General features: G+C 51.4%; 1 protein-coding gene across 1 annotated transcript; it reads right to left on the bottom strand.

Moving 5' to 3' along the window:
* Positions 1-459: 459 nt before the first annotated feature.
* Positions 460-26601, bottom strand: GTSE1 (G2 and S-phase expressed 1). The gene is made up of 12 exons (XM_082636970.1): positions 26526-26601; positions 25959-26058; positions 18657-18714; positions 17931-18555; positions 14855-15025; positions 13944-14067; positions 11965-12339; positions 6155-6227; positions 3688-3918; positions 2071-2275; positions 1392-1604; positions 460-923 (listed from the first exon to the last, which is right to left on the bottom strand). Exons 2-12 carry the CDS (start codon positions 25978-25980, stop codon positions 840-842), a joined length of 2181 nt encoding a protein of 726 aa, XP_082493096.1. The 5' UTR covers positions 25981-26058; positions 26526-26601; the 3' UTR covers positions 460-839.
* Positions 26602-26883: the final 282 nt, after the last annotated feature.

Raw genomic sequence — 26883 nt, 5'->3', positions numbered from 1 at the left:
TCAGGCCAGCTATTTTTTAACAAATGTAAGTTAGAACAGCTCCAGGCAGGGAGTAAGCCTTCCAGTGACCCTGCCACCCTCCTGCTGCACATACCCCTGAGGGGACCGTCCCTTGTACACCTCCTGTCACCCTGTTATCAGATAAGCCCCTCCTCTCCCACGCTTCCCTCTCCATCCCGCACCCCATGTCCCTAGAGCAGCCTCCCCTTAAGGTGTGGTCTCTGGCCCATCTCATCGGAATCACCTGGGTGCCCAGTGAAAGTGCAGATTACCAGGCCTGCCCCGGACCTGAGGGTTGGGGCCTGGGGTCTGCATTTAACCAATTTTTCTTCACACTAAAATTTGAAAATCACTTTTGTAGAAAGAAAGTTTGGATAATATAAATTGTGCATACTGATTAGTAATAAAAATCGCTATGCATGTTTGAAAATCAGGATAATCTTAAACATCAAGACAGGCTTTAATACATTTATTTTACAATTTAACTTAATCTAGACTGTTTAACTTTTCATACAAACTTAATTTTAAAAATAGTCACTTGCTATTTTACATACAAAAGGTTCAAAACAAATTCTTCACCTGGAGCGACTGTGGCTCTGCTCCCAGCGTGTGAGCGGGGCCGTGAGGACGGAGGCCGTCGGCCGGCGGTGACCTCAGGTGGCCAAACACCCCCAACTCCACAGCCCCGCTCCAGGCACGGAAGCTTTACTTAGGGTTCTGTTTTGTGTTTCAAGTTTTCCAATACAATTCCTCGTAAAATTTATTTCTGTGGGTGGAAAACCACTTTAGGACTGACTGTTCTTGTAACTTTGAGTGAAATGCAAAGGATTTCATTCCGCTCAGAACTTGAGAAGTGGTGACTCCACGTTTTCCTTGTTAGCCTCGGGGCTCAGCAGGATCAGAGGGGAAGCCAAGTCTATGAGCTGTGGGAGAGAAGCCACAGAGGTGAACGGAGCGTCCACGCCGCCCCTTCCCGGCCCGCAGACCCCAAAGGACTGGTCCCCTGAAGACCAGGCTGCCTGCGGCCAGCTCCCTGCGGCTCAGCACCCAGCTGCTCGGTGAACCTGGCTCGGGCCCAGTGGAAAGGCACCTTGGCCATCGTGTGTAAGCAGCTGGAGGGAGAAGACGCCAAGCTCCTCAGATGTTTCTGCTCGCGCGGTGCACGTGAAGCACCCAGGGGCCCTGGGCCTGGGAGGGCTCCCGGGCGGCTTCCTGCTCACGACTTGGTGAACTGTGCGCTCACGCCGCTAACGGTGAGGCAAGCCGAGCCACGTCGCCCTCAGGAGTCCCTGTGGCCACTCTCCAGGGTCACTGGGACGTGCCTGGTAGAAGAGCAGACCCAACTGAGACCACCCAAGGCCAAAGCCAGCAGGGCCCCTGCTGCATCTCACCTGTGCCACCTCGTGGCAAGGGTTGGCCACAGCCCTCCTGCTGGCGTCTGGGGTGTTTGTCAGGAGGTCGACCAGGGGCCCGCTTCCAGACCCCAAAGCTACGCTCGCCTCCGGCGTCTTGCAGAAGTCGATGAGCGGGAGGTCGCCCAGGGGTGTGGCTGCAGCCCGCAGGGCGATGCTAAGCTGATCCAGTTTGACATCCACGAGAAGAGCCTAGGCAAGAAACAAGACTGAAAGGCGATCCTAGCATCTTTTGTCAACCATCTTGGGAAAACGAGTGAGCTCTGCTTCGGTCCCACGTGACTGACAGTTTGGAAACCCAAGGAAGGAGGGCCGGGCTGGGCCCTGGTGGGGAGAGGGGCTGCGGTGGGTGTGCTGACGACTCCTCCTCGCCGCGGCCCTCCAGCCCGTCCACTCCCTCCCGCCGGGGGCCAGCGCTGGAGCTCCCGCTCACCCACTCCCTGCCGCCCTGCTTCCCATCTCCCACCCTTTGAAACCTGGCCATCTCCATGGTCGGAAACAGGGGAGACGCAGCTTTTGTCTCCTCCAGAGGTGGGAGGTCCTGACCCCTTCCCTTCGGCGCAGCTGGCACCAGAGGAGCCAGGGCCACAGATGACATCCCGCAGTCACCCAGGGGGAGCCCAGGACAACACAAGCCAACGATGTCTGCTTCTCTCACCTCACTGGGTGTTGTAGCTTTAGGTGGCTGTGCTTCGTCCAGCGCTACTTCTGTGGTGATACTTTTTGAAAAAATGAAATCACTCTTTTCTGGAGAAAAGTTAAGTGCCTGCGGCACAGCAGACGCAGGAGGAAAGCTCCCATCCGGGGACCAGTCTGAGGGCCCGGCGGTGGCCCTGCTGTCACCCTCTCTCACTGGCGCAGTTCTGTGGGAGGGAAAGAGGGCATCTCATCAGGACACTTCTGGGCGACACTCAATTGTTTGGCTGTGGCTCGGGGAGACTGTTTTTGGAGAAGCGTCGTCCTGTGGGGAGCGGCCGGCTCTGGTTCCTGCTCCTGCAGGAGGACTGCATGGTCTCCAAGGTCCCTCTTAGCACCAGCTAAGCCAGTCTGGATCCCACGTGCCTATTTGATGCCCTTTTCCGTAAGGTATTAAGGAGGAGGAACAGGCGGGGACCATGTGCGAGCGTCCCGCCTCTGTCCACGCGCTGCGGCCATGTCCACCCTCCCGCCCAGGATGCCACCTCCTTGGAAGGCCTGGGCCCGCGGACAGGTCTGAATGCCCTGGTTACACACTCTGCGGCGGGGCCGTCCCCATCCACCTGTCACCCTGCAGATATGCTGCCCTGGTGTCTGTGTTTCCTGTTAGACGGTGCAGGGAGACCCGGCCGGGCTGCCACTTCCCGCTGTGTCTCCAGGCCCAGGACAGAGTCTGCTGCCTGGCAGACCTCAGACACCCAATGACTCGGAACCGAATTACAGGAGGAAAGCAGCAGTTTCCGTAAACTAATACAGCGTCCTTTCTTTTTAATATTTTAAAGGTTTCATAATAATTTGAAAGAATTTTTCCCTCTGTTGACGCCTGCAAACCTACGACGCCTGTGAACAGAGCGCTGTGACTGGCCACACAATGGGCCTGTGTCTTACTGTCTGGCGTCCCTTCTCCCCCACGTAACACACAGCCCCGCACTTTCTTCTTCTAGTCTTCTGTGTCCTCACAGAACTAAACATGCCCGACACCCACTGCTGGCAGATCTGCACACTAGCGCCCCCAGCCTTTCCCAACGCTCTGCCATGAGGAGAGGATCGAGGCCTGATGCCGCACTGTGCCCGTTCCGTCTCCTGCACAGACGACACACGACCAGGGCCAGCGAGTGGGAGACAGGGCAGAGGCGGGTGGGCAGCGTCTTTTCCCAGGAAGCCCGAGTGTGGCCACCCTGACTGAAACCCTCGAGGGCAAGGCTAGGGGCTCTCCCTGGAACCCGGCCATGAGGACGGCTCCTGAGTGCGCAGCTCTGCCCCAGGGCTCCTCCCTGTGGGAGACTCTGGTCTCTGCCAAGGGTGTAACGAGGTCCAGGCGTCCTCCTCGCCTGCTCAGGCCTCCAGCCTGGACCGGGATGTGATGTCAGGAGAGAAACACAACCAAGGAGCAGGTGGCCTGCCTTCCCCGCAGAGATCCACCAATGGGAGGGCGTGCAGTGCGGCCAGGCTCCCCCACGGCTGCCGAGAAACGGTGATGAACCTCAGTCTGGCTGCTTCCTGACCGTGATTTCCCAGCACATGATCGCTTGAGGTTTTATGAATTTGAAACAAACTTAGTGCAGCCTTTAACTCTTACCTCACTGCAGATTTTTTCTGGGGCTCAGAAGAAAGTCGTCGAGCAGACACACACAGGGGAGAAGCCAGAGCCCTGGGCATAGTTTTAGGGGTCGCCAGGGGCAGGCTGGAGAGTCGACGGCTGGCAGGCGTGGGCAGGGCTGACCTGCGCCCCGTGCTCACAGGGGTCCTCACGCTGCTCGCGAGGCTCTGCGATGCTGAGGACCATCTAGCAGGAGTGCTGTGAGCAACCCTAGGAACACGAAAGTCTTAAGCAGAACAAAAAATCTAACAATTCAGCCATGCTAACATAGTAGAAAGTCCGTGGTTTCAATGTAGAAGATTCAAGCCAGCAAAGCCCATTAGAGCCCTGTCCTCTGAGCAGCGGGTGCTGCCACCGACCCCCCGGGAGCCCTGGCATGGGTTTTGGTTCCTCAGTGGGTCCATTTGAGGTTCTGATCCAGTGTGGCGGCACATCATGGGTGGTACCATGAAACGCTCTCCATGGGAGCTCACAGGGATCTCAAAGTCACCTCTTGCTGGCGTAAGTATTTCCACAAGGAAGTCCAGACCCAGGGCGGGCCCGGCCGGGCACGCGAGCGGACAAGCACTCTCCCTGTGCACCTGCTCCTGGGTCTAAGGCCCCTGAATCAGGTATGAACACAGGTGAGTGACCCGGGGCACCGGATGCCTGTTTCCCACACATCTCTCCTTCCCACTCTGGCGATACCTGTGGCTTCACCTGCCAGGGCATCCTGCCTCACTGTCAGTTTGTTTTGTTGTTGATAAAGGAGAGAGGCCGAATAACGTCAACTGTTATCTTATTAAATAAAATAAAGTCAAGGACCTCCCACCAACGTGGAGCCCATGGGAGGCCAGATGACACACCTATCATCCATCGAGGACAGTCTGCATGCTCAAGAAGAGTCTAAACGCAAACTTTAACATCTACTGAAAGACAGAGTCACTGCAGGAGCGCGGGCAGGAGAGAGGTGCTGTAAGCAAGCTGCTGCGCTCTGCAGACTTCTGGAATCTGCCCCACGTCCTTCACTGCTGAGCACTGGCAGCTCCACCACGAACTCCAGTGAAAATAAAGACAAATATAAACGAATGTAAGCTTCAAAGTAACCCTGGCAGGTGGGAACCGTTTCCCTATTGGACAGGTGAGAAGACCGAGGCACAGAGAGGTGAATCGAGGCCGCCAGTGGCCATCAGGTCTGGGTCTTGCTCTGACCCGCTGTGCGTGGCGGGAAGGCGGCTCAGCATGGCTGATAACGTAAGGGAAGCGTCTGGCCCAAGCCCAGGAAGTGCCCCCCAAGTTCACATACAAGGAAATGAAGGCCCGGAGCCGTGCAGAGTGGCGGACGGCCCAGGCTGGGCTGGGGCAGACCCAGGGTTAGGGCCCTGCTCCAGCACTTGTCCTGCCATCGCACCCCAGCAATGTCCAAAGCCATGCTCCCATCCTGGCCACACGCTGGTTGCCGGGACCCCAGCCTTGGGAACAGTGCTCCTGTGGGTCAGAGTGACCTCCCTTTGCCCCGCCCCCAGCTAATGGGCCCAGGACTGAGCAGCAGTGGGCCAGGGTCCCTCCACTGTGACAGCACTCAGAGCCGGGCCGGGGCCCGGTCACCAGGGGGCCAGACATGTGGGGGAGCAGCCCACCCACCTCAGCAGGTGGCAGTAAAGGTGGCAGCAGGAAAGCAGTCGGGGGGGGCGCCCTTCGTGTGAATGACTCCCAGGCACGCACACGTGCGCGCGCGTGTTTTCTTACTGTTTGCAGCACTGCTGTGCTGTGCTTGGTTCCATCCCCACTGGACAGATGGGCAGAACGAGGTCAGAACGGTAACCTGCACTAGATCTAGAGCACACAGTGCACTGGGACTCAAACCGGAGTCTGAGTGGCTGAGCCAGGCCAGTGGTCTTCAAATGGGGTGCACACGAGTCACCTGTGAGACACTGCAGGCCCAGGGCTCCACCCCAGACCGACTGATTGGAACCTCTGCGGGGGGCTGGGCGGTCTGGCTGGAGAACTGCAGTTCAGGGCTGAGGGCTGGCACTCCCAGCTCCGGAGGCGAGTCTGGGGCCGCCGTCACCACAAGGGACACAAGGGCGGCTCCAAGAGACCAGACTCAAGCCAGGCATGTGGAGCCAGGCTGTGGGTTCAGAAGTTAGCAGGGGCCTCAGTTTGTTCTCGTAAGAAAAGAGTGGCATGGACATATATACACTACCAAACGTAAATAGATAGCTAGTGGGAAGCAGCCGCACAGCACAGGGAGATCAGCTCGGTGCTCTGAGACCACCTAGAGGGGTGGGATAGGGAGGGTCGGAGGGAGGGAGACGCAAGAGGGAGGAGATATGGGGGCATATGTATACGTATAGCTGATTCACTTTGTTATACAGCAGAAACTAATACACCATTGTAAAGCAATTATACTCCAATAAAGAAGTTAAAAAAAAAGAGAGAGAGAGGAAGCAGACCGACTCAGTACCTCCCCACCGACGTGCAGGACTGCGGCCTCTGCGCCCGACAGGACTTTGGTGTCGCACCGTCCAGGGGTTCACCTGAGACGAGAAGGGAAGTGATGGTCAGTCAGATGCGGGGCAGGTGACGCATCTGCCTTCACCAAACAGGCGGTCCTCCTCTAAGTGTCCCATGTTTCCAAGTTGCAGTGAAGACGGCACATAAAGTAGACGAAGGCCAGAAAAGCCAGAGGGAAAACCTTCCGGCCCTGGCGTGTGGGAAGGGACATGTCCTCCTTCCCCGGGGACCGACCGGGCAGGGCTGTGGTGCTTAACCAGCAGGTGCCGAAGAGGAAGAGTCCTGGTCCCTCCACTGCCCTCAGCCTGGCTAATCCCCAGACGGGCACGGAGTGGCCCGAGGGACGAGGCGGCACTCAGCACACGACCCCGTCAGGTCTCCCCATGAGCCCCGCCTGCAGAAGCGGCGCCAACACGGGGGGTTCCAGGCGGGCCCCACAGAGCCCACCACCGCCTCGGCTCTCGGGAACCGGGAGGGTACGAGGTCATCTTAAGACGTGACGTTATTTATGTGCCATCTGGCGGTTGATGAGCATTTCTGCGTGTGTGATCTCATCTGGTCACAAGGCAATGACCAGCGGGCTCAGAGGACTGAGCCCCGGGCCACCATCCACGGGGACCACATCCCAGACTCACCCGGGGGTCCCCGACGCCGCAGGTGCCAGGCCCCCTGGCAGCACCCTGCTGTGTTTTGGAAGCCACGGGCAGAGGCCGACCCCAGCCCCAAAGGGGAAGGTGGCCCGGGTCTCCGAGGAGGCAGGAGAGGCCCAGGCCCTGCTCCTACGGGTACCTCCCCACCGGCCCCCCATCTCAAACCAAGCTGCACCTGCCCCCTCGCCCCGTCCTCCCTCTCTGCCCCCGATCCACATCTCTGTGCCTCTTCACAGCAAATCTTCTCAAAAGAGCTGCCCATACATGCTTATCCTCACCTCCCACCTCCTGTTCTTTTCAAAAGTTGATCAGATCAAAGCGATCCACACACCAAAAAAAAAAAATGAAGAGATTCAAAATGGCAGGCTTCAGCCACACCTACCCGATTTCCACCTTGCTTGTTTCCTGAGGTGTTTACCTTCTACCTCTAAATTACATATCCTGCTACTTCCTCGTTTTTCAAAACCTTGAGATGTGATATGATCCTAGCTCCCTCACAGTCTCACGGCCCCGATCCATGCGGCCGCCTGCCCTCCAGAGTTTCCGTTTTGACAACTGAGTCTAACGGAGTACACAGCCCATCTTCTCGCAGCGCCCATCCACCCCCTACCTCGAGTTCGTAAGAACTGCCTCCAGGGACTTCCCCGGTGGCCCAGAGGGTAAGACTCCACGCTCCCAATGTAGGGGACTTGGGTTCGATCCCTGGTTGGGGAACTAGATCCTGCACGCATGGCACAACTAAGAAGTCCACATGGCACACCGAAGATCCCGCATGCCACAACTAAGACCTGGCGCAGCCAAAATAAATAAATATTTTTTAGAAAAGGAAAAAAAAAACAAACAAAAAGAACTGCCTCCATCTTTTGCTGGTTTCTTATTTGGGGGCCTGTGACAAAACGTCCTGCAACCTCTGTCTTTGGGAGCGTTTCCACGTGGCTACCTCTTGGCCTCCGAGTCCACACGTTTCCTGGAGGTCTCTCTCCCAGACCAGGCTGGGCCCCTCACTCTCACCACCTCCTGTGTTGGGTTCCCCCTTTTCAGGCCCCATAACTTCTTCTTTCCTGTTTCCTCCCTCATCTTAGTGGAGGACTCTTCAGGAGCTTCCGGAGAGTGCACAGGAGGGCGACTATTTTTGTGGAGTTTTAGATTATTAAAGTACCCTTATTATGCCCCAGTCAACCAAGGCTTGGTCCAGGGCCCGAGTCCGAAGGGCTTGGAAATTACTCCCTCCCGGAGCTGCAGGTGCTGTTCCCTCCAAGCAGCTGCTGACCCACAGAGACGCCTGCCGGTCACCCCGGGTCTCCGTCCCTCGTGTGGCTCCTGGAAGCAGTCACGGTAATTGACACTCCATCCCAAGAGTGTTTTCAGAAAGTTGTACACTAAAGGCTCTGCTCACACCATCCCCATGTCTCCTCTGTAATGACAGCTAGTGTCACACGGCAGCCAGAGTGAGCGGCCACCGCACGGGCAGAGCTGCATGTGCTCAACAGCAGGGTCGCACCCGCAGCCTGGCGGTGCAGACTTCGTGGGAACCATTCGGCCCAGGACAAACGAGGAAAGGCGTGCCTGCTGTGGACCTGATATCGCGAAGCAACAGGAACAGCCCCGCGACACGAGCGCGCAGATGTCAGAAGGGCCGAGGGGCTGAGGGCCCAGCCTGGGCAGCGGAGGGCAGGAGTCCTGTGGCTCCACGTGGCTGGCAGCCGGGGGGCGGGGACCAGTCAGCAGCCAGGCAGCGGCAGCATCTCGGCCAGAGGTGCATCTGGCTCTGGGCGTTTGGGAAGAGGAAGCAAATGCTGCTGAACGCAGTCCACGGGCCCTGGCCCAGGGCTGCCCCGAAGGCCCCGTCTGTTAGGGCGGCCGTGTCTGCAAACACACCAGGCTCTCCGCGGCGGAAAGCTAAACTTCACCTGCAGCTGAGGCTGCTCCTCTGAGGTCCAAGCTCACACCCGGCCCACGGAGCCCGTGGGTGCCGCAGACTCCACAGGTCCACACTGGACAGCTAGTCTCCACCCTGAGCTGCTCTCCTTCCGGCCCTCCATCACCACGGTACTCCTGCCAAAGCCTCGGGGTCACTCCGAGTCCCCAAGGCCACATTCCCTCCTGGTCTCCCAGAGCGTCCCCAGGTCGGAGCTCTTCTCACCTTTGCTGCCCCCACCTCCGCGATCTCTCGTCTGGACCCCAGCCAGGCGTGAGCATGGTCCTCCCTGCTCCCACTCTGGCCACAGGGCCTGTCTCTCCCTCTGCCGAGGGATCTGTCGAAGGTCATGTTCCTCCCTGCTCAGACCCTCGCAGGCACCCCCTCTTGTATGTTGACGGCCACCTCCACGCAGGGCCCACGCAAGCTGGCCTCTGACTGCCTCTCCGTCTCCGTCTCTTCTTACCCTTCTCCTCGCTCACTAACGGGGCTGAGGTTGCTGGTTTTGATCAGTATCTGCTCCCCTCTTCTTAGAAAGACATTTTAGCTGAGTGTAGGCAAGACCCCATACCTTAGCATCGCCTGCAGGTAAGTGTGGTCATGTGACTAAGTCCAGAGCAATGACTTCCACAGAAGGAAGTGGCATATGCAACTTCCAGTAAGTATCCTTGGAAGGTAGGGCTTTGTTCTTCTTTACCTATTTCATCTTTCCTGCTGGTAGTGGTGTGAGGGCTGGAGCTGGTGCAGCCATACTAGATCATGAGGAAGAGAAGCTAATCATGGCAAAACAAGATGGAAGAGGCCCGGATCCCTAACACAAGGAGAGCCATAGCAGCTCTGGAAAATCTACGTAGACTTTCATGTGAGAGGGAACTAAACATCTATCTTGATTAAAACCAATGCTATTTTGGGCTTGTAGCAGAATCTGATCCTAACTTAACTATACGTCCCTACCACTCCAGCCTTCATTCTGCTTTCAGAACTTGTCCAGCATCTTTCTGCCTCAGGATCTTTGCACTTGCCGTTTCCTGCCTGGACCGTTCTCCCTCTGGCTCTTCTAATGGCTGCCTTCTCCTCATGGTTCAGATCTCAGTTCAGTGTCACCTCCTGAGGGAGCCTGCACTGACCATCTAAGCTTAAAGAACCCCTCTATCTAAATTCTTCCCCATCCTCTTTTATTCACTTATGATCTGAAAGTATACTTATTTGACATTGCTTATCTTTTACTCTTAATATGTACGTTCCACGAGTAGGATATCTGTCTTACCATTACATCCCTTATACCTAAAAGAGTGTCCAGCACTGGATAACACTCCAAAGAATGGCTCATTCTTACATAAGCAGTAACTCAGGTGAGGTTGTCAGGTGTTACAGGCCACCTGTACTGGCCAGTGAGGCTGACAACGTCAAAATATTCAAACCCCTGGAAGGCATGTGCTTGAGAGAGGAGGCCAGAGCTGTGCTACCCCTTCATCAGCTCCACGCAACTCCCTGCATTATACACATTTATCACATTAATTCACCTCGACCAAACGCCCCACCCACTACTTGCCAGACAGCATGCAGGGCTTTCTGCCTGGTAGCGCTGCCAGGATGCCGGGGCAGCTGGGGAGAGCCCAAGGAGGCTGGAACTGGAGGGGCAGAGTACTAGAGAGGAGGGAGCTACAGAGAGAGAAGGAGCTCTAGAAATCTGAGAGGGACCCCGAGTCCTCACTGCATAGTGAGCAGCAGCGTGCACGTGGGGCAGGACTCCAAAACAGACAAGAACCACCACTAGGAACACGGCCACCACCACACAGGGCCGGGAAACACACCAGCTGGCCAGAGTGCACACCTCGTGGACACAGCACACTCAGGAGAGGCTCAGAAAGGCCACACGTTAGTTGCAGGGCTAAACTATCCCAAGAGTAAAGGCCAGGACCTGCCCCATCAAAGCTCTACAAGAAGCCCTGAAAGGATCAAGTTCTCCTGAAATTTAACTGCCTGCCAAAGCAAAGTTCAACTTCTTAAAGAAAGACAACAAAGTCCAGACATACAAAAATATAAAATTTATGATGTCTAGCAGGCAATAAAAAATTATTGGGATGAATTGGGAGACTGGGATTGACATATATATACTATTGATACTATGTATGAGATAGCTAATGAGAACCTACTGTATAGCACAAGGAGCTCTCTACTCAGTGCTCTGAGGTGACCTAAATGAGAAGGAAATCCAAAAAAGAGGGGATATATGTATACGTATAGTTGATTCACTTTGCTGTACAGTAAAAACTAATACAATATTGTAAAGCAACCATACTCCAATTAAAACAAATTTTTTAAGGTAAATCTATAAACATTAAAAAAAATATATTAAGCATGTGAAGAAGCAGGAAAATGTGACCATAACCAGGAAAAAATTAGTCAATAGAAACAGACCTAAAATGACGGGGAAGATGGAATTAGAAGAAACAGACTTTAAAACAACCAAAATAAATATGTTCAAAAATTCAAAGGAAAACATAAACACCACGAGGACAAAAATGGGGAAACTATAATGTCAGAAATGAAAATTTAACTGGACGGGCTTAAGAGCAGATCAGACACATTGCAGAAAAAGCTGTGTACACATGGGGACGAGACGGTAGAAACTATCAGAACTGAACCACAAGACAAGAGGCTGGGGTGGTGCGGGGAAAACAAAGCTTCGGTGACCTAAACGACAACATACAGAGGCCTACAACACAGGTAACTAGAGTCCCAGGAAATGAGGGGAAGCACGAAAAAATACTTGAAGGAATAACAGACACATTTTTTTCCAGATTTGATTAAAAATATCAACCCACAGATCAAAGTAGCTCAAGAACCCCCAAGCAGGATAAACACAAAGAAAGCCATATGAAAATACCTAATAATCGACATGCTGAAAATAACAAGAGAAAATCTTAAGAGCAGCCATGTGACAATGATATGTTACAGAGAGAGGAGGAATATAATATAAGGTAAGAAATTCACTGAATTATCCAACACAAAGAAAATTAGAAGACATATATTAAGTGTTTTAAGTAAAATAAAAGCAAAGAAACCACCGTCACCAAAACCAACAATTTTTAAATTTTTAAATATAATTCATTCAATATTTTAAAAACACATTAAAAAATAAATAAAAATAAAAAGATAAAAACACATTAAAGTTCATCTATTACTTACCAGTAGAACACTCGGGAATTTTAAATTGACCTGTAGGGGCGGGCATAAGCTTCGTCTTGGAATTCAGACAGGAACCGGGCCTTCTTGTACTCCCAGTCTTATTCACCTGAGAAGATTGTGACAAACTGAGATGCGAGTTCAGCCCGCGGCCTCCCTGTCCTGGACTCTGGGGTTGGGTGAGAGCTGCTCTGGTGGGCGCCCTGGGCTGCTCCGCCGTCGACTCAGCAACTCCGGGTCTCTGGCTCTGCCTGCAGGACACGCCTGCAGGGCCTGGCTGCAGACACGGCCGTGGCAGGACAAGTCCCGTTCTGCCCGACTGGCTGGTGTTTGACTGGGCACCGTCCGCAGGAATGCTTGGACGTTCCCTTGGCTTAGCTGGAAGAGGAGACACAAAATCTTGTTATCACTCAAGCTGATGTTACTTTTAAATTGTAAGTTATTTCTCTCTCTCTGACACACACACACACAAGATATGCTAATCTACCTTAAAATATTTTCAAATGAGGAAAATTACTTATTTCTATCATGGTGATTTCCATATTAAAAAAATATGACATGTGAACAATATTCTGTATGTCCATCACGCAACATCCTCAAACACGGGACAACCCAGACTGCTCATGGCTTAGCTGAATGTAGTTCAGGTGCCAATTCTGGACACAATTACCAAGATGCATATAAGGATACATAAGTTCAAGCTCTCCTATCTTCGTTGATTATGTTGACAGCAGAAAACTACCCTAGCTGAACAGGTGAAAATGGATGGTCTAGACACATGCCCCACCTGGCTGGTCAGGGAGGTGGGGAGGGAAACATGATGAGAAGACAATCCTTCCTGGTCGGTTCCTTTAAATTACAAGGAAGTTAGGTCGTATCAATTATGAGCGTTATTTAAATCAGCATAGCAGATAAACTAGGGTGAAAATACTCAGCTGCCAGTATATGCAACACAGAGCTCAATCTGGTAAAAGGTTCTTAAGAGAAATTTAAGAGAATGACTGAAGCCACAGCTCATGTTACACCGTGTGTAACAGTTTCACAGTGCTCCCCCCATCACACTATGGAATCTGACCCTGGTGATTCTGCTACGCACAACAGAGAAATATACACTCACCAGAAGCCTCCCCTCAACCTGTCTCAACCTCTCCCAGAGGCAGGATCAGAAATCGTAAACAAAAATGGTGCTGATGCCCTGAACCTCTGCAGCAAAACAGACCTCACAGCACCTAATGTAATGGAACTTTTTTTCACTGAACACATGCCACATGCGAGACCCAGGAATGGGACTTTAACGTGGCTCTTCTAAGGCCCACAAGGACACCGCGAGGGAGGTGTCATCCCCTCAGTTTGTAAAGATACAGAAACAACTTAAGTTCTCTTAACCACCAACTAACAGGATTCCAAATCAGATCAGTCTCATTCAGGAGTTTAGACTTCTCACATTTTGTATACAAAATGCACACTATGCTGCTTAGCCTATGGTCAGAGTCTACACAGCAAATATAATTTGAAGAGAGTTTAGTCCTAAAGAGCGGGAAGTCGAATGCCTTTCCCCATAGCCTACTAGGGTTTCTCCCCTTTACCGCTAGATGGCAGCCTTGGCTTGGAAAGATTAAAAAGTACCTTGAATTTAAACAGGTCTGGGAGTACAGGTTTAAATAAACACACAGGAGTTACAGGGGTCCTATGCCCCAGACTATCTGGAACAGCCCTACTTTAAAAAAATCTGTGTCTAATACATGACTGAGGCTGGCCTCAGTGTCCTTCCAGGTCCGCTGGCACCAGGAGAGCGTGCCCACTTTGTGACTGCTTATCCTGCCCTGAACTAGGACTGCCCATCAGAGGCATGCCCCTCGGAGGAGGACAGGGACCCCAACAGTCTCCCCTGCCCCAGACCACAGCAAGCCTTCCAGAACCTTCTGCTAGGTGGTTCTGTGACAAGTCTGGCAGGAATGGACAGCACTCAGGGCCGGCCTTACCTCTGCCAGCCGCTGGAGAAACACACACGCTGGCACTCACTCCCGAGATGGACCCTGAGGAGGACTTTCTTGCAAGACTGCCAGCACATCCAGGTGGTTTTAACATGGTTTTCTTCAGCCCAGACTAAAACAAAGACTTCATTACTACCCATGGCTTATTACTGCAAAAGTGGGGTTTTCAAATGGCTTTAATAGTTTACAAATTGTCTTGAATTTAAGGAAGAAAAAGGTCAAGCAGTACTTCCCACAGAGTGGCAAAGCCCTGCATGAGGAACACCTGGCAGCCTGCTGACGGCTGATCTGGGGCCTGGACCCTGGCCTATGGAGTCAACGGCTGTGGGGCCCAGCACTGGGCAGCCTTAACGAGTACCACCAGTGATGTGGCACTTTTCACAAGCACACACAGCTCAACGCTGGAAAATAGACAGCAAAGATGTGGACGGTAGTCCCCATGCCTGTGAGGGGCTGCAGTTTTCAGAGCACCGACGTTCCATCTCCTCGGTGCACGGACGCAGTGAGGGAGACCCTGTGCTCAGCGAGGGTGACGTTCCTCAGTCCATTCGGCTCCCTGGGGGCAGAGGCTGGCCCCTCACGCAAGCCAGGCCTCTGTGCCCTGCATTTCGCCAAGCTGCCTCTCCTGTTTTCAACCGGGTCCTATTTTCAACCTCCCTAACCTTGATTTTAATTAAGACGCATCCCACGTGGGGGACTTCCCTGGCAGTCCAGAGGTTAAGACTCTGCGCTCCCACCGCAGGGGGCCCGGGTTCAATCCCTAGTCGGGGAACTAAGATCCCACATGCCGCATGGCGCGGCCTGAAAAAAAAAAAAAAAGACACGTCCCCTGTATACAAAGCGGCCCCTTATTCCCTTCGACCACAGGCCAAAGCCCCCCTCGGCACTGGCCAACCCACCTTGTTTGGAACAGGGAGTGACCGCTTGCCTTGGACCACGTGGTTTCCACCGGCTGGCAAGCTAGTGACGTCCCGGGCGGCACGGGGCTTGTCAGGGGGCACGCTGCTGTGGGAATCCTTTTCATTTAGGATTTTCATCCTGGAAGGACTAGCTGGTTTCTCTTTCATGGGCTGAAAAATTGTAAATTGAAATGTGAGAACTATCTAGTCTTTCACAATGTACAGACACACAAAGGCTTCAGTTAGAGCAACTGCAGCCACCATCCATCTCCCAACACACGGTCCTCAGTTCATCACCTGGATGGGGCTTCCCTGGTGGCGCAGTGGTTAAGAATCTGCCTGCCAACGCAGGGGACACATGTTCAAGCCCTGGTCCGGGAAGATCCCACGTGCCGTGGAGCAACTAAGTCCATGCGCCACAACTACTGAGCCTGCTCTCTAGAGCCCGCGAGCCACAACTACTGAGCCCACGTGCCACAACTACTGAAGGCCGCGCGCCTAGAGCCCATGCTCCACAACAAGAGAAGCCACCGCAGTGAGAAGCCCATGCACTGCAACCAAGAGTAGCCCCTGCTCGCTGCAACTAGAGGAGGCCCGCGCGTAGCAACAAAGACCCAACGCAGCCAAAAAAAAAATAATAATAATAATAAATAAAATTCATCACCTGGATGGAAAGAAATATGGCGGTTCACTTCCTCCACCAAATTACCAGACAGAATGGTGATGGAGCTGGCTTCCTCACTGAACACAGGGCAAAATAATACCAAGACAGACCACTAATAGGAGGAGCTCCTCTAGAGCTCCTCCTGAGCCAGGATTCATATTTAAGGGTGATAATGAGGGAACTGGTTCCAGTTACATAAAGTTTAAAATGCTGTACGGAACGGAATCATTCATTAAATGGTCCTGCCCTCTACCAGACGGGCTGCTTAACTGCAATAAATCTTCATCTAGGACTGAAAGCCATTTTTCTTTAGCGAGCAGACTCCAACAGAGAATAAATTCCTGACATTCAGGTACAAGGGCATTCGTGGAACAAATCCACGCTTACATAAGTAACCTCTCATACCAAGACTTCATAAGAAACAAAAGAAGCTCATAAAGCAGTAACTTTCTCTTTCCTTTACATCATTTTTTAAATTGAGATATACTTCACGTAACATAAAATTCACCATTTTAAAGTGTACATTTCAGTGGTTTTTAGTATACTCTGTGCAGTGCAACCAGTTACAATGTAACTTTAGATCATTTTTGTTGCTCCTAAAAGAAACTCACGCCATTAGCGGTCACTTCCCATTCCTCCAACCTCCCAACCCAGACAACCACAGATGTACTGTCTCTAGAACATGACTTGCCTATTACGGTCACTTCCTGTAAATGAGATCATACGACATGGGACCTTCTGCGTCTGGCTTCTTTCACTGACCTAGCTCCCCAGGGTCATCTGTATGTAGCATGTGTAAGTCCTCCATTTCTTCATGGCTAAAAATATTCCATGTATGGAGAGACCACATTTCCCTTGTCCATTCTTCAGTTGATGGGCATCTGGGTTGTTACTGATTTTGGGTTATTATGAATAATGCTGCTATGAACATTGCTACACAGGTTTTTGCATGGACATACGTTTTCAATTTTCTTGAGAATATGCCAAACTGTGGAAATTGCTGGGTCATGTGATAATTCTATGTTTAACTTTTCCAGGAACTGCCAAACTGTTTCCACAGTGGCTGCACCACTGCAAAGTCCCATGAGCGATGCACATCCTCACCAACACTTGTCTTTTCTTCTAACTACGGCCATCCCAGCAGCTGCCTTGCAAAGACACTTCTAAATGGTACAATCAAGTGGTCCAGCTGTGTCTAGAGGAGATCCTCACAGGGGTGACCTGTGTCAGTGAGTCACTCCGGATGTGAATGACTCTCCCCACAGAAACAATGTGGGGAGTGATGGCGGTGCCCAAGTGAGCTCAAACGCTGCCTCACTGACCAAAAACTCAGCTCTCTGGCAATAGAGCACTACTTAGGACCAGGAAAATAAAAGGACCCAGAAGAAGCAAAATTATACCCCAACTCCCCGTCCTGAGTCCATGTATTACACACAGAACCACATCGCTTTCATTCTAGAAACATCATTTCAGAAATTTACATCCAAATGATTTCCAGGAAGAGGAGTTTGCATGATTAAAGGAGCAGTCTCAGCCCTGGGGAAGCAATGGTCGCACGCCCCGTTGGTGCAGGGCTCTGCATGCCAGACCCACTTTCAGCTTGGTTCAATGCTGGGTTCTGATAGGGGGTCGTGTGGTTCAGGAGATGTGCTCGTGGAGGGAAGCGATTTTCTAGGCCCTCGCTGGGTGTTCTGCATCGACCTAAACCTGCTAACAACCCCACAAAGCATCATTCCTCTCTAACTGGCTCGGAGAGCTGAAGCCTGTCGCCAACGGCAGCGGAGCTAGGAGAGGGCGCAGGGCAGGCTCCGAGGAGCTGCTCCTCCCGAGGCAAACCCAGGAGGCGGCTGTAATCTGACACCCACCCTCTGCTGCCCCAGAACCCTCCCACAAGAGCCGCTAGGACGCCCGCTTCCCAGAGATGGCTGGCCGCACCCCGAAGGCAGCACACAAATCCACTGCTACCTCCCAAGGCAGTGCATCCACTCGTCCCTGGGAGGGAACAATCTAAACTCAGTCATGGTTGAGGAGGGAGACCAATGGCCATTCCCGGAGGGGGGATTTTTGGAAGAAGTTGCTTGTTAACGCACATAAAATCCCTAACGGGTGGAATGTCCAGTGCTGGAACAAAACAGAAGGAAAGGTCTCAAACAGAATTGAGGAGGAGGTGTTTTTAAGTCACCGCAGCAGCGAGGCGGCCCTGCCCACGCGCCCCAAGCCCAGCTCCCCGCGCCGCTGGCACTGCCGCCTCCTGGACCTCCCACGCCTACGCCTCAGAGCCCTCAGAGCCCTCAGAGCAGCTACGTTCCCAGGTTCCTCCCCATAACGGTTTCTGTTCTAGGGCACAAACCAAGCAGAAGCAAGGCAGCGGCTGGCTCCCCAGATAAATGAGCTGCCGGGGGTCGTGGCTACCTTCTCCAGGGCCGAGGGAATGCTTTTTCCTCTAAGAGACGAGGCTCGGGGCAGCAGCAATTTGCTGGTGACCTTTTTCTGAGTGCCAGCCTGGTCCGGAGGGTGAGCAGCACTTGGCTCCACTGGCAAAGAAGAGCACGAGGCGTGCGGTGGCCCCGGAATCGGGGGGCGGCTCGCCTGGACAGGAGCGGCCGGCAGGGCTGCACCTGAGGGGCGCTGGGTGCCCCAGAGTGGCGGTCCGCTCAAGGGGCTGTCCGACAGGTGGTATGTCTCCCTCTTCAGTGACTTGGGGCTCTTCTTCACTTCATTTTCTCTCTCAAAGAGGTTTATTTTTAGTTTTGATTCCTGTATGAATCCTTCCACTCCCTGGCTCCCAGGGTCTTCAGGCGTGGCAGCTAGGGCCGCCTTGGTTTTGCTGTTGCTTTGTATCTGTAAGGCCAGTAAGTGAGCTTCTTTGTAAACTTCCACAAATTTCTCCCCAGTCAGAGGACTCCAAGTGAAGTGACTTTCAGATGCTGGCAAAGGAGGCTCTTCAGGAATTTGACGATTTAATTCTAAGCTGGCAGCAATACATCTTTCTTTATGGCCAACAGGTCCAAGAAAGACTTCATCATCTTCATTGGCACTATTTTGTCAGAAAAGGATTATTAATAACACGGCATTTAAATGAAAGGCTTCAATGAACGTGGTTATACAAAGGCAAGGGGAGAAAACTCATGTGTTTACCTTGAAGAAGACAATGAGAGATCAAAGTCAAACTTTTCATCAGCCAAAAGAAGAATATCTGGGGAGGAAAAAGTCAGTCGTTATTTTAGGGATGGGACTGATAACGAGAAAACATCACCATAGTCTCTGTAGCTGTCAAAGCTATTTTGAAATCTCACTTCCAAAAGTGTGACATCGTTATTTTAATAGCCACTTTTTTTTTTTTTTTTTTTTTTTTTTTTTTTTTTTTTTTGCGGTACGCGGGCCTCTCACTGTTGTGGCCTCTCCCGTTGCGGAGCACAGGCTCCGGACGCGCAGGCTCAGCGGCCATGGCTCACGGGCCCAGCCGCTCCGCGGCATGTGGGATCTTCCCAGACCGGGGCACGAACCCGTGTCCCCTGCATCGGCAGGCGGACTCTCAACCACTGCGCCACCAGGGAAGCTCAATAGCCACATTTTCTTAAGGAGCGTTAGATTATCTTATTTTTTCCATTTCCTAAAAATAGCATCAGCCATTCTGTGTTTGCTAAGCTGCCACCAAAGCCTAAGTCCTTATTTTTCAGCCCTTATTTTAAAGATATAATCTAAAATGCATTCGCCGAGTCATTGGGATAGCTTTGCAAGACTAGGTAAGTTGTTTTCTGGTACAGAACATTTTCTAAAGACCAGCTGCCTCGGCTCCCCTGGAATTAAATTCCCCATTTACAAAGTGCACCTAGTCCTCTTTCAGAAGCAAATTCAGCCTTACTCAAGCACACGGCTGGGCTCCATGAATACCTGTTGACTGTCGCCTCTCCTTGGAGCTCATCCTGAACGCCCAGATAAAACTGCTCCTCGTGCCCTGTCCACCACAGTGCCTTCCCCAGCCCTGCCAGTCCACGAGGCTCCACTGACAGACCACGGGCTCTGGGACAGCGGGTCCCTCTGCTGGGACGGCCACTCGCTCCTCCAGCTTCGCACTCCACTCCACTCCTGCCCTCCCCTAGGCTCCTGCAGCCCCAGCAGGCCGGACCTCTGCCTTAGCATCCCTATCCTGTAAACGTCTCTCACCAACCGGACTGTAAGCTCCTCCAGGACAGCAAATGCCTGATACTCCCCCAAACTCCCCAATGTCCAGCTAAGGGCCTGGACTCTCAGCAAATATTTATCAAAATGCAATAAACTGGTATTTCAATACTATAAACTTCATATACCACTTTCACAAATCTTACTTTATTTGATCCTAATAAACAATGCACCATGCTTATCAAAACCATAAAATTTTAAAATATACTGATAGCCTAATGAGGTCCTACTTAGTAAATTCAATTAATCCTAACTACCTAATCAAGGAAAAGGTAGAAAGCACAATTGCACAAAAGAAATAAAGAGAAATAGAGAAAGAGATTAAAAGATTCATAAGCTAGTTTGCTCAACTCTGTGCACATAAACCTAAGAACTTGGCTGACAGAGATAATGTTCTAGGAAATAGAATATTTTTTGTATTTAAATGATTAAAATCGATTTATTTACAAACCTGACTCCAAAAGAAAGAAAAAAATCATAATAGTTCAATTATAACAAAATAACTGGAGAAATTTATTAAAGAGCCATTCTCCCCAAAAAAGCACAAGTCCTAGATAGTTTCGCAGGATGATTCTATCAAATCTTTCAAGAATACGTCATTCCAAAACCATTTATACTGCTCCAAAGGACAGGAAAAGAGAAAGCTTCCAGCTTGCGTCTATGAAGCAAGCACAACCATGCCAAAAACCTACAAAGTTTGCTCTATAAAGAAAACTAAGGACTTGGCTTGTGTCAACATAAAAATCCTAAATAGGAATATTTGCAAACAGAACCCAGCAACACATTAAGAGTCGACGATGATGGCTCGATCATGACCCAGTGAGGTTCAGCCAGGACCTCAGGACTGCAGGACAGTTTAGTTCCACACAATCCAGCAGCACAATCACATTACTAGACCTAAGCGGGAAGCCAGGGTCACCTCCACATACACTGACAAGGCACATTACAAAACGCAACATGCACTGTTGACTTTAAAAGAACTACAAAGAAAGTAACAGACATATTTTATCGTATAACAAAGTACCCATCTCAACCCAAAAGCCAAAATTAGATTTAATGGGATACCATCATAAGCATTCCTCCTAAAGCCAGGAGCAAATATATATTATCAGTTAGGATAGATTAACTTATGCTGAAGTAACAAACAATCCCCAAGTCTCAAGTGGCTTATAACAGCAAAGCTGTATTTCTCACTCAAACCGTCTGACAGGGCCCCATTCCATGTCCCCCTCACTCCAGAACCCAGGCTGACGGAGCCTCCACCATCGGAAGCACTGCTGGTCTTCATGGCAGAAGAAAGGGGAAATAGCAAATTCCACGTTGGGTCTAAAAGACCTACAAGTGACACATAACATTCCCCTTTCACTGGACATCTGAGGCAAATCCAACTTTAAGTGGGCAGGGAAGTACAATTCTACCATGTATCCAAGAGGAAAAAAAAAGCAGAAATACTGATGAACAGCATTACTGACTACCATCTACACATAAATTAACCAGCAAGCCCACATCAGGCTTAATGGAAAACTAAAGAAGAAATTTCTTTAAAGCTGGGAACATGGCAAGGCCACCTACTGTCACAATTCTTAACATTATTTTGGATGCATTAACCAACACAATTAGACAAAGGAAAGAATTTGGAGATTAAAATTACCACAATGCACAGATGCTATGATTACAGACACAAGAAAAATCAAGAAAATCAACTAAAAACTATTATAAATTGTAAACGGATAAAAGCACATGGCTGACAAAATTATTACACAACAATCAACAGCTTTCAGGACATCCCTGGTGGTCCAGTGTTTAAGACACCGCACTCCCAATGCAGGCGGCATGGGTTTGATCCCTGGTCGGGGAGCTAAGATCCCACATGCTGCATGGCACAGCCACAAAAAACAAACAAACAAACAAACAACAGCTTTCACATCTAAAAAGAACAGAAGATACAGTGGAAGAAAAGCCCTCATTTACTGTAGTACCAAGGAAATGCAAAACACCTATGAACAAACCTAACAAGAAATATGCAACATGGATATAAAAAAAAAGCTTAGTATATCATAAAGGTAACATATCAAATAAAAGGGGAAAGTGGATTATTCAATTAATGGTATTGAGATAAACTTGATAACCTTTTATGGGGGGGAAAGTATATGTATCTAAAGTTTGATCCATACCTCATACCATACCAGGACAAATTCCAAATAAGTCAAAGCTTAATTGAAAAAATGAAACCCTAAGGGAACAAGAAACCATGGGGAAATCACTTTATAACCTGGTGTGCAGAGGTCTAACTATGACACCAAACTGGAAGCCATAAAACAAAAAGTTGACAGTCCAGTATATTACTAATTTAACATCTCTGCATGGCAAAAATCACCAAGAGCAAAGTTAAAAGAAACAAGCAGGGAAAAGAACACGTGCAGCTCACATCACAAAGGGCCAACTGGTGAACAGTGCTAGAAACTGTAAGAAAACAACTGGGCTTCCCTGGTGGCGCAGCGGTTGAGAGTCTGCCTGCTGATGCAGGGGACACGGGTTCGTGCCCCGGTCTGGGAAGATCCCGCATGCCGCGGAGCGACTGGGCCCGTGAGCCAAAATTGCTGAGCCTGCGCGTCTGGAGCCTGTGCTCCGCAACAAGAGAGGCCGCGATAGTGAGAGGACCGCGCACCGCGATGAAGAGTGGCCCCCGCTCGCCGCAACTAGAGAAAGCCCTCGCACAGAAACGAAGACCCAACACAGCCAAAAATAAAATAAATAAATAAAGACATCATATAAAATGATGATAAAATTAAAAAAAAAAAAAAGAAAACTAAGGCAGAACGGAAGAACAGACAAAGGATATGAACAGAGGAAATTTACAGGAGGTAAAATGAAATGTTCTTAAATATATGACCAGAAGTCCGGCCGCTCTCAAAGATAAGAGTAATGAAACTCCTGAGATTCCTGAGATTCCACTTTTCATTTATAAGATTGTTAAAAATCAAAAAGTTTGATTTGTAAGTTACTACAGCTCTACAGAGGGTAACCTGGCAGTATCTACTAAGTAAGAAATGCACATACACTTTGACCCAGAAGTCTACCGCTGTCAAGTATCCCATATTATTATTATTATTATTATTTATTTATTTATTTATTTTGGCTGCGCTGCATGACTTGTGAGATCTTAGTTCCCCAACCAGGGACTGAACCCGGGCCCTCAGCAGTGAAAGCGCTGAGTCCTAACTACTGGACCGCCAGGGAATTCCCCCCATGTTATTTATTGCAGCAGCATTTGTTACAGCAAGACACCAGACACAAACTAAATGTTCCCGGATAGCAGACAGGAGTACAGCACAGCCCCACAGCGGAATGGAACACTACTTAGGCTAAAGAAAAAAAATAGTAACACTTCATATATTGATATACAAAGATCATCAAGATAAATTAGGTGCAAAAACCAAGATGCAGAACAGAGTTCTATATGTTATAGAAAAGGGGGACTCGAATGACACATACTGCCTTGCCCTTGCACAAGTTAGGTCTGGACCACCCAGGAGACCGATGACATCAGTGGCCTTTGGAGGTGGGAACTAGGCAGCTGAGGGACAAAAAGGAGATTGAGACGTACATTTCACTTCTTACATTTCACTTCTTACGTGTCTGAACCTAGGAAGTCATTTTTCCAGGTCATGCTACAGACTTCCATCTGTCTGCTGTGGAGAACGGAATCCCAGACCGGGAGTCAGGGGAAAAGCCTTCTACACCAGGCTCCGCAACTGGCTCCGAGTGACCTGGGCTGGCTGCCTTGTCCATTCTGCAAACTCGGGCCGTGTGCTCCCCTGGGAGTGCACTGTCCAGTGGGCACAATGAGTGAAAGGCAGTGTGGTGAGGGGCCAACGTGGAGGTGGGGACACCTCTGAGGAAGTGGCCAGTGGCAGGAGGAGGTGGAAACACAGGTAGGATCAGATCCCAGACAGCATCCAAGCCATGACAGGCTTTTACTTTATCCAAAGTGGGACAGGAGCTATTGAAGGGTTTTAAGCAGAAGAGTGATATGCTCTAACTTTTGTGTTTAAAAGGTTACCCTGGGGGCTGTGTACAGTGTATCAGAAAAGAAGCAGGTAGTATCTACTGAACTTACAGTGCACACACTGGCCAAAGTGCAAAATATACAAGTAGGTAGGGACTTCCCTGGTGGCACAGTAGTTAAGATTCCACGCTCGGCCTTCCCTGGTGCTCGGGCTTCCCTGGTGGCGCAGTGGTTGAGAGTCCGCCTGCTGATGCAGGGGACACGGGTTCGTGGCCTGGTCTGGGAAGATCCCACATGCCGCGGAGCAGCTGGGCCCGTGAGCCATGGCCGCTGAGCCTGCGTGTCCGGAGCCTGTGCTCCGCAACGGGAGAGGCCACAACAGTGAGAGGCCCGCGTACAGCAAAAAAAAAAAAAAAAAAAAAAAGACTCCACGCTCCCAGTGCAGGGGGCCCTAGTTTGATCCCTGGTCTGGGAACTAGATCCCACATGCTGCAACTAAGAGTTCACATGCTGCAACTAAGGAGCCCATGTGCCACAACCAAGAAGCTGGTGAGCTGCAACTAAGGAGCCCATCTGCTGCAACTAAGACCCGGTGCAACCAAATAAATAAATATTAAAGCATAAAATAAAATACTTATGAATAAATATTAAAAAAACAAACAAACAAACAATAATGTAGGTGGAGGTGAGTTAACATGGCTGAGACCAAGGTGGTGGCATTTGGGTGGAAATGGAAAGCGGTAGATGGATCCAAGCTATATGGTGGAAATGACAATAACTGATGATTGAACGAATGTGGCAGCTTCACAACTTTCACAGCTGGGTGAATGGAGAGGCAATTTACTTCCATTAGAAAGACAAAGGGCCTGCTAAGAATGGGGTGGGAGCCGGGTACCTGCTGAGTTAAGAGGTGGGAGACATTTACGTGAAGATGCCAATTACAAGGGCAAGTGAACACACAAGTCCAGAGCTCAGAGGAGAGGCCGAGCTCAAGACAAAATGTGGGCGCCACCAGAAAGGAGAATGGATTTAAAGCCATGGGACTGTCTAAGAACCTGTGGGGGGAAGTACAAAGAGAGCCCAGACCAGGTCCCGGAGAGAGGAAGAGAAGTCTGCAAAGAGATGGAAGTACACCAGCCAGGGAGCCAGCAGGAAAACCAAGACGCCTCAGAAGCCAAGCAAGGGAAGTTTCCGGAAGGAGAAAAGGCCAAAGGTTACTGAGAGGACAGAAAAATGAGAGCAGATTTGGCAACACGGATGTCCTCAGTGACGGATAAAGGCAGCTTGAGTGGAGTGCCGGGGCGGAGGGGGTTGGCACGGGTTGAAGGATGTGAAAAAGTAGTGAAACGAATACAGAAGGTTTTGGGAGTCTGGCTCTGAATGAGGCACACAGCAGTGGAGAGGGAGCGGAGGATATGGGACAAGTCAGATAATGGGACCTATTTGCACGTCAATGATGAACGTGAGTTAATGGACAGGCCAAAAAGTAAGGATGCGAAGGGAGGGTGACAGAGGGGTGAAGGCCTCAGGAAGCAGCAACGGGGATCCAGCGGGCACGTGGAAGGGCCTCGGAAGCGGGGATAGAAGAGGAAGGGGGAGAAGACTGCAGCCGCAAACACTGTTCTAGATCCGATGAAGCAGCACCGATGACTGGCATCCTCTAGGATGGTTTCTGCAGGATGGAGTAATTAAGGATACAGGGAGACCCGGTCTACGCGCATGGGTGTTGTGAAGAACAAAGGATAAGGGATGCCAACAGGCTTTAGCAGAAAAAGAGGGTGTGGCCCTTAACTCATTCTGGGAGTCTGCTATCACCTCCACACTCAAACCTGACAGGAACAGAACAAGACGGCAAAGTTACAGACCAGGCTCACTCACTAACGTGGTGGCCAAGATCCAAAACAAGTCTCAGCCAACAGAAACCAGCAACAAGCAAAAAAAAAAAAAAAGGCAACATCAAATCCAATTCCGCAAATATCCGAGTGCACTGAGGACACTGCAGTAAATAAAACGGACAAGAATCTCTGCTGTGACAGAAGTTAAAACTGAGGGGTAAAGGAATGTAGAAAAGCGGAAAATAAAGAAGTTAGAGGGATGCAAACTCCTTGAAGACAGGGACCAGGAGTTTAACGGGTGCAGAGCACGGGATGAGCAGTGACTAAATAAACGAGTTCTCGCAGGAGCATTAAATCGACCTGCATCTTCCATGAGCTCCCCGAACCGACAGCGCTGTAGTGACAGGGACGTACCATCCTTCCTGGGAACCTCCATCTCCGCTTCTCGGGCCAGGCTGGCTGAAGGCACGTCGCTGCCGTCCCCTCCTTGCGCGGCGAGGGCTGTCAGAAGTCACTGCAGGGACCAGTAGCAAGAAGGTGAGCGGGTGTCAGAGCCCAGGCCCCAGGTTCCTCCAGCCCCAGGGAAGCCCCGCAGCGTGGGCCGCTGCAGCTCGGACTGGGCAGAGGGGGCTGGCGGCCGCGGCGGGTCAGGGAGGGACGCGAAGGCCGGTAGAGGCCACCTGAGCCGCAGCCCGAGGCCCACCGCGACGCACACCCCGGGCTCGCACGCCTCCGGGCCGGGAGCTCTGGGGCGGCGCCGTCCGAGGGAGGCCTGAATGCCCCGGACCCAGACCCGGACAACCGAACTCCTGGGCTGGACTGCTGGGGGCTTTGGTTTGCCCCCAGGGCGACCCCGTCCTCGCCGCACCGCGCGAGGGGACCCCGCGGCCCCCGGGCCGAGCCCCTGCCGTGCCCGAGTCCCCCGGGAGCCCCGGCCTGAGCCGCCCGCCACGCCTGAGCACCCCACTGGTGCCACCTCACCCCGAGCTGCCGCGACGCCCCGGCCGATGCGCCTCTGTCCCGGGTTTAAACGCGCCGCGGCGGACGCGCTGCGGGCTGCTCATTGGCCGGTTTGAAAGGCCTCGGCGCCCGGTGCGTCCTGGGGTTTGTAGTCGGAGTCACAGAAGAGGAGCGCGGCGCGCGTGCGCACTGCTTCCGCGCTCTTCGCTCGCCCGAGGTCCGTACCGGGCCTGCGGTGAACCCGCAGCTTGGGGCAGGGTTCCCTAGAGCTCGCGTGGTGTCTCCGCAGGCTCGGCATCAGCACAGCTACACGTTGCAGGGGACATGGTTCTGATCCCAGCTCTTCATCCCTAAGTAAAAATCAAATTCCTATCGTAGG

The sequence above is a fragment of the Mesoplodon mirus genome (assembly GCF_964341445.2).
Source record: "Mesoplodon mirus genome assembly, chromosome: 11".
Classification (NCBI taxonomy): Eukaryota; Metazoa; Chordata; class Mammalia; order Artiodactyla; family Ziphiidae; genus Mesoplodon; species Mesoplodon mirus.
The sequence above is the reverse complement of the archived record's forward strand: the minus strand, read 5'-3'. Positions and strand labels throughout refer to the sequence as shown.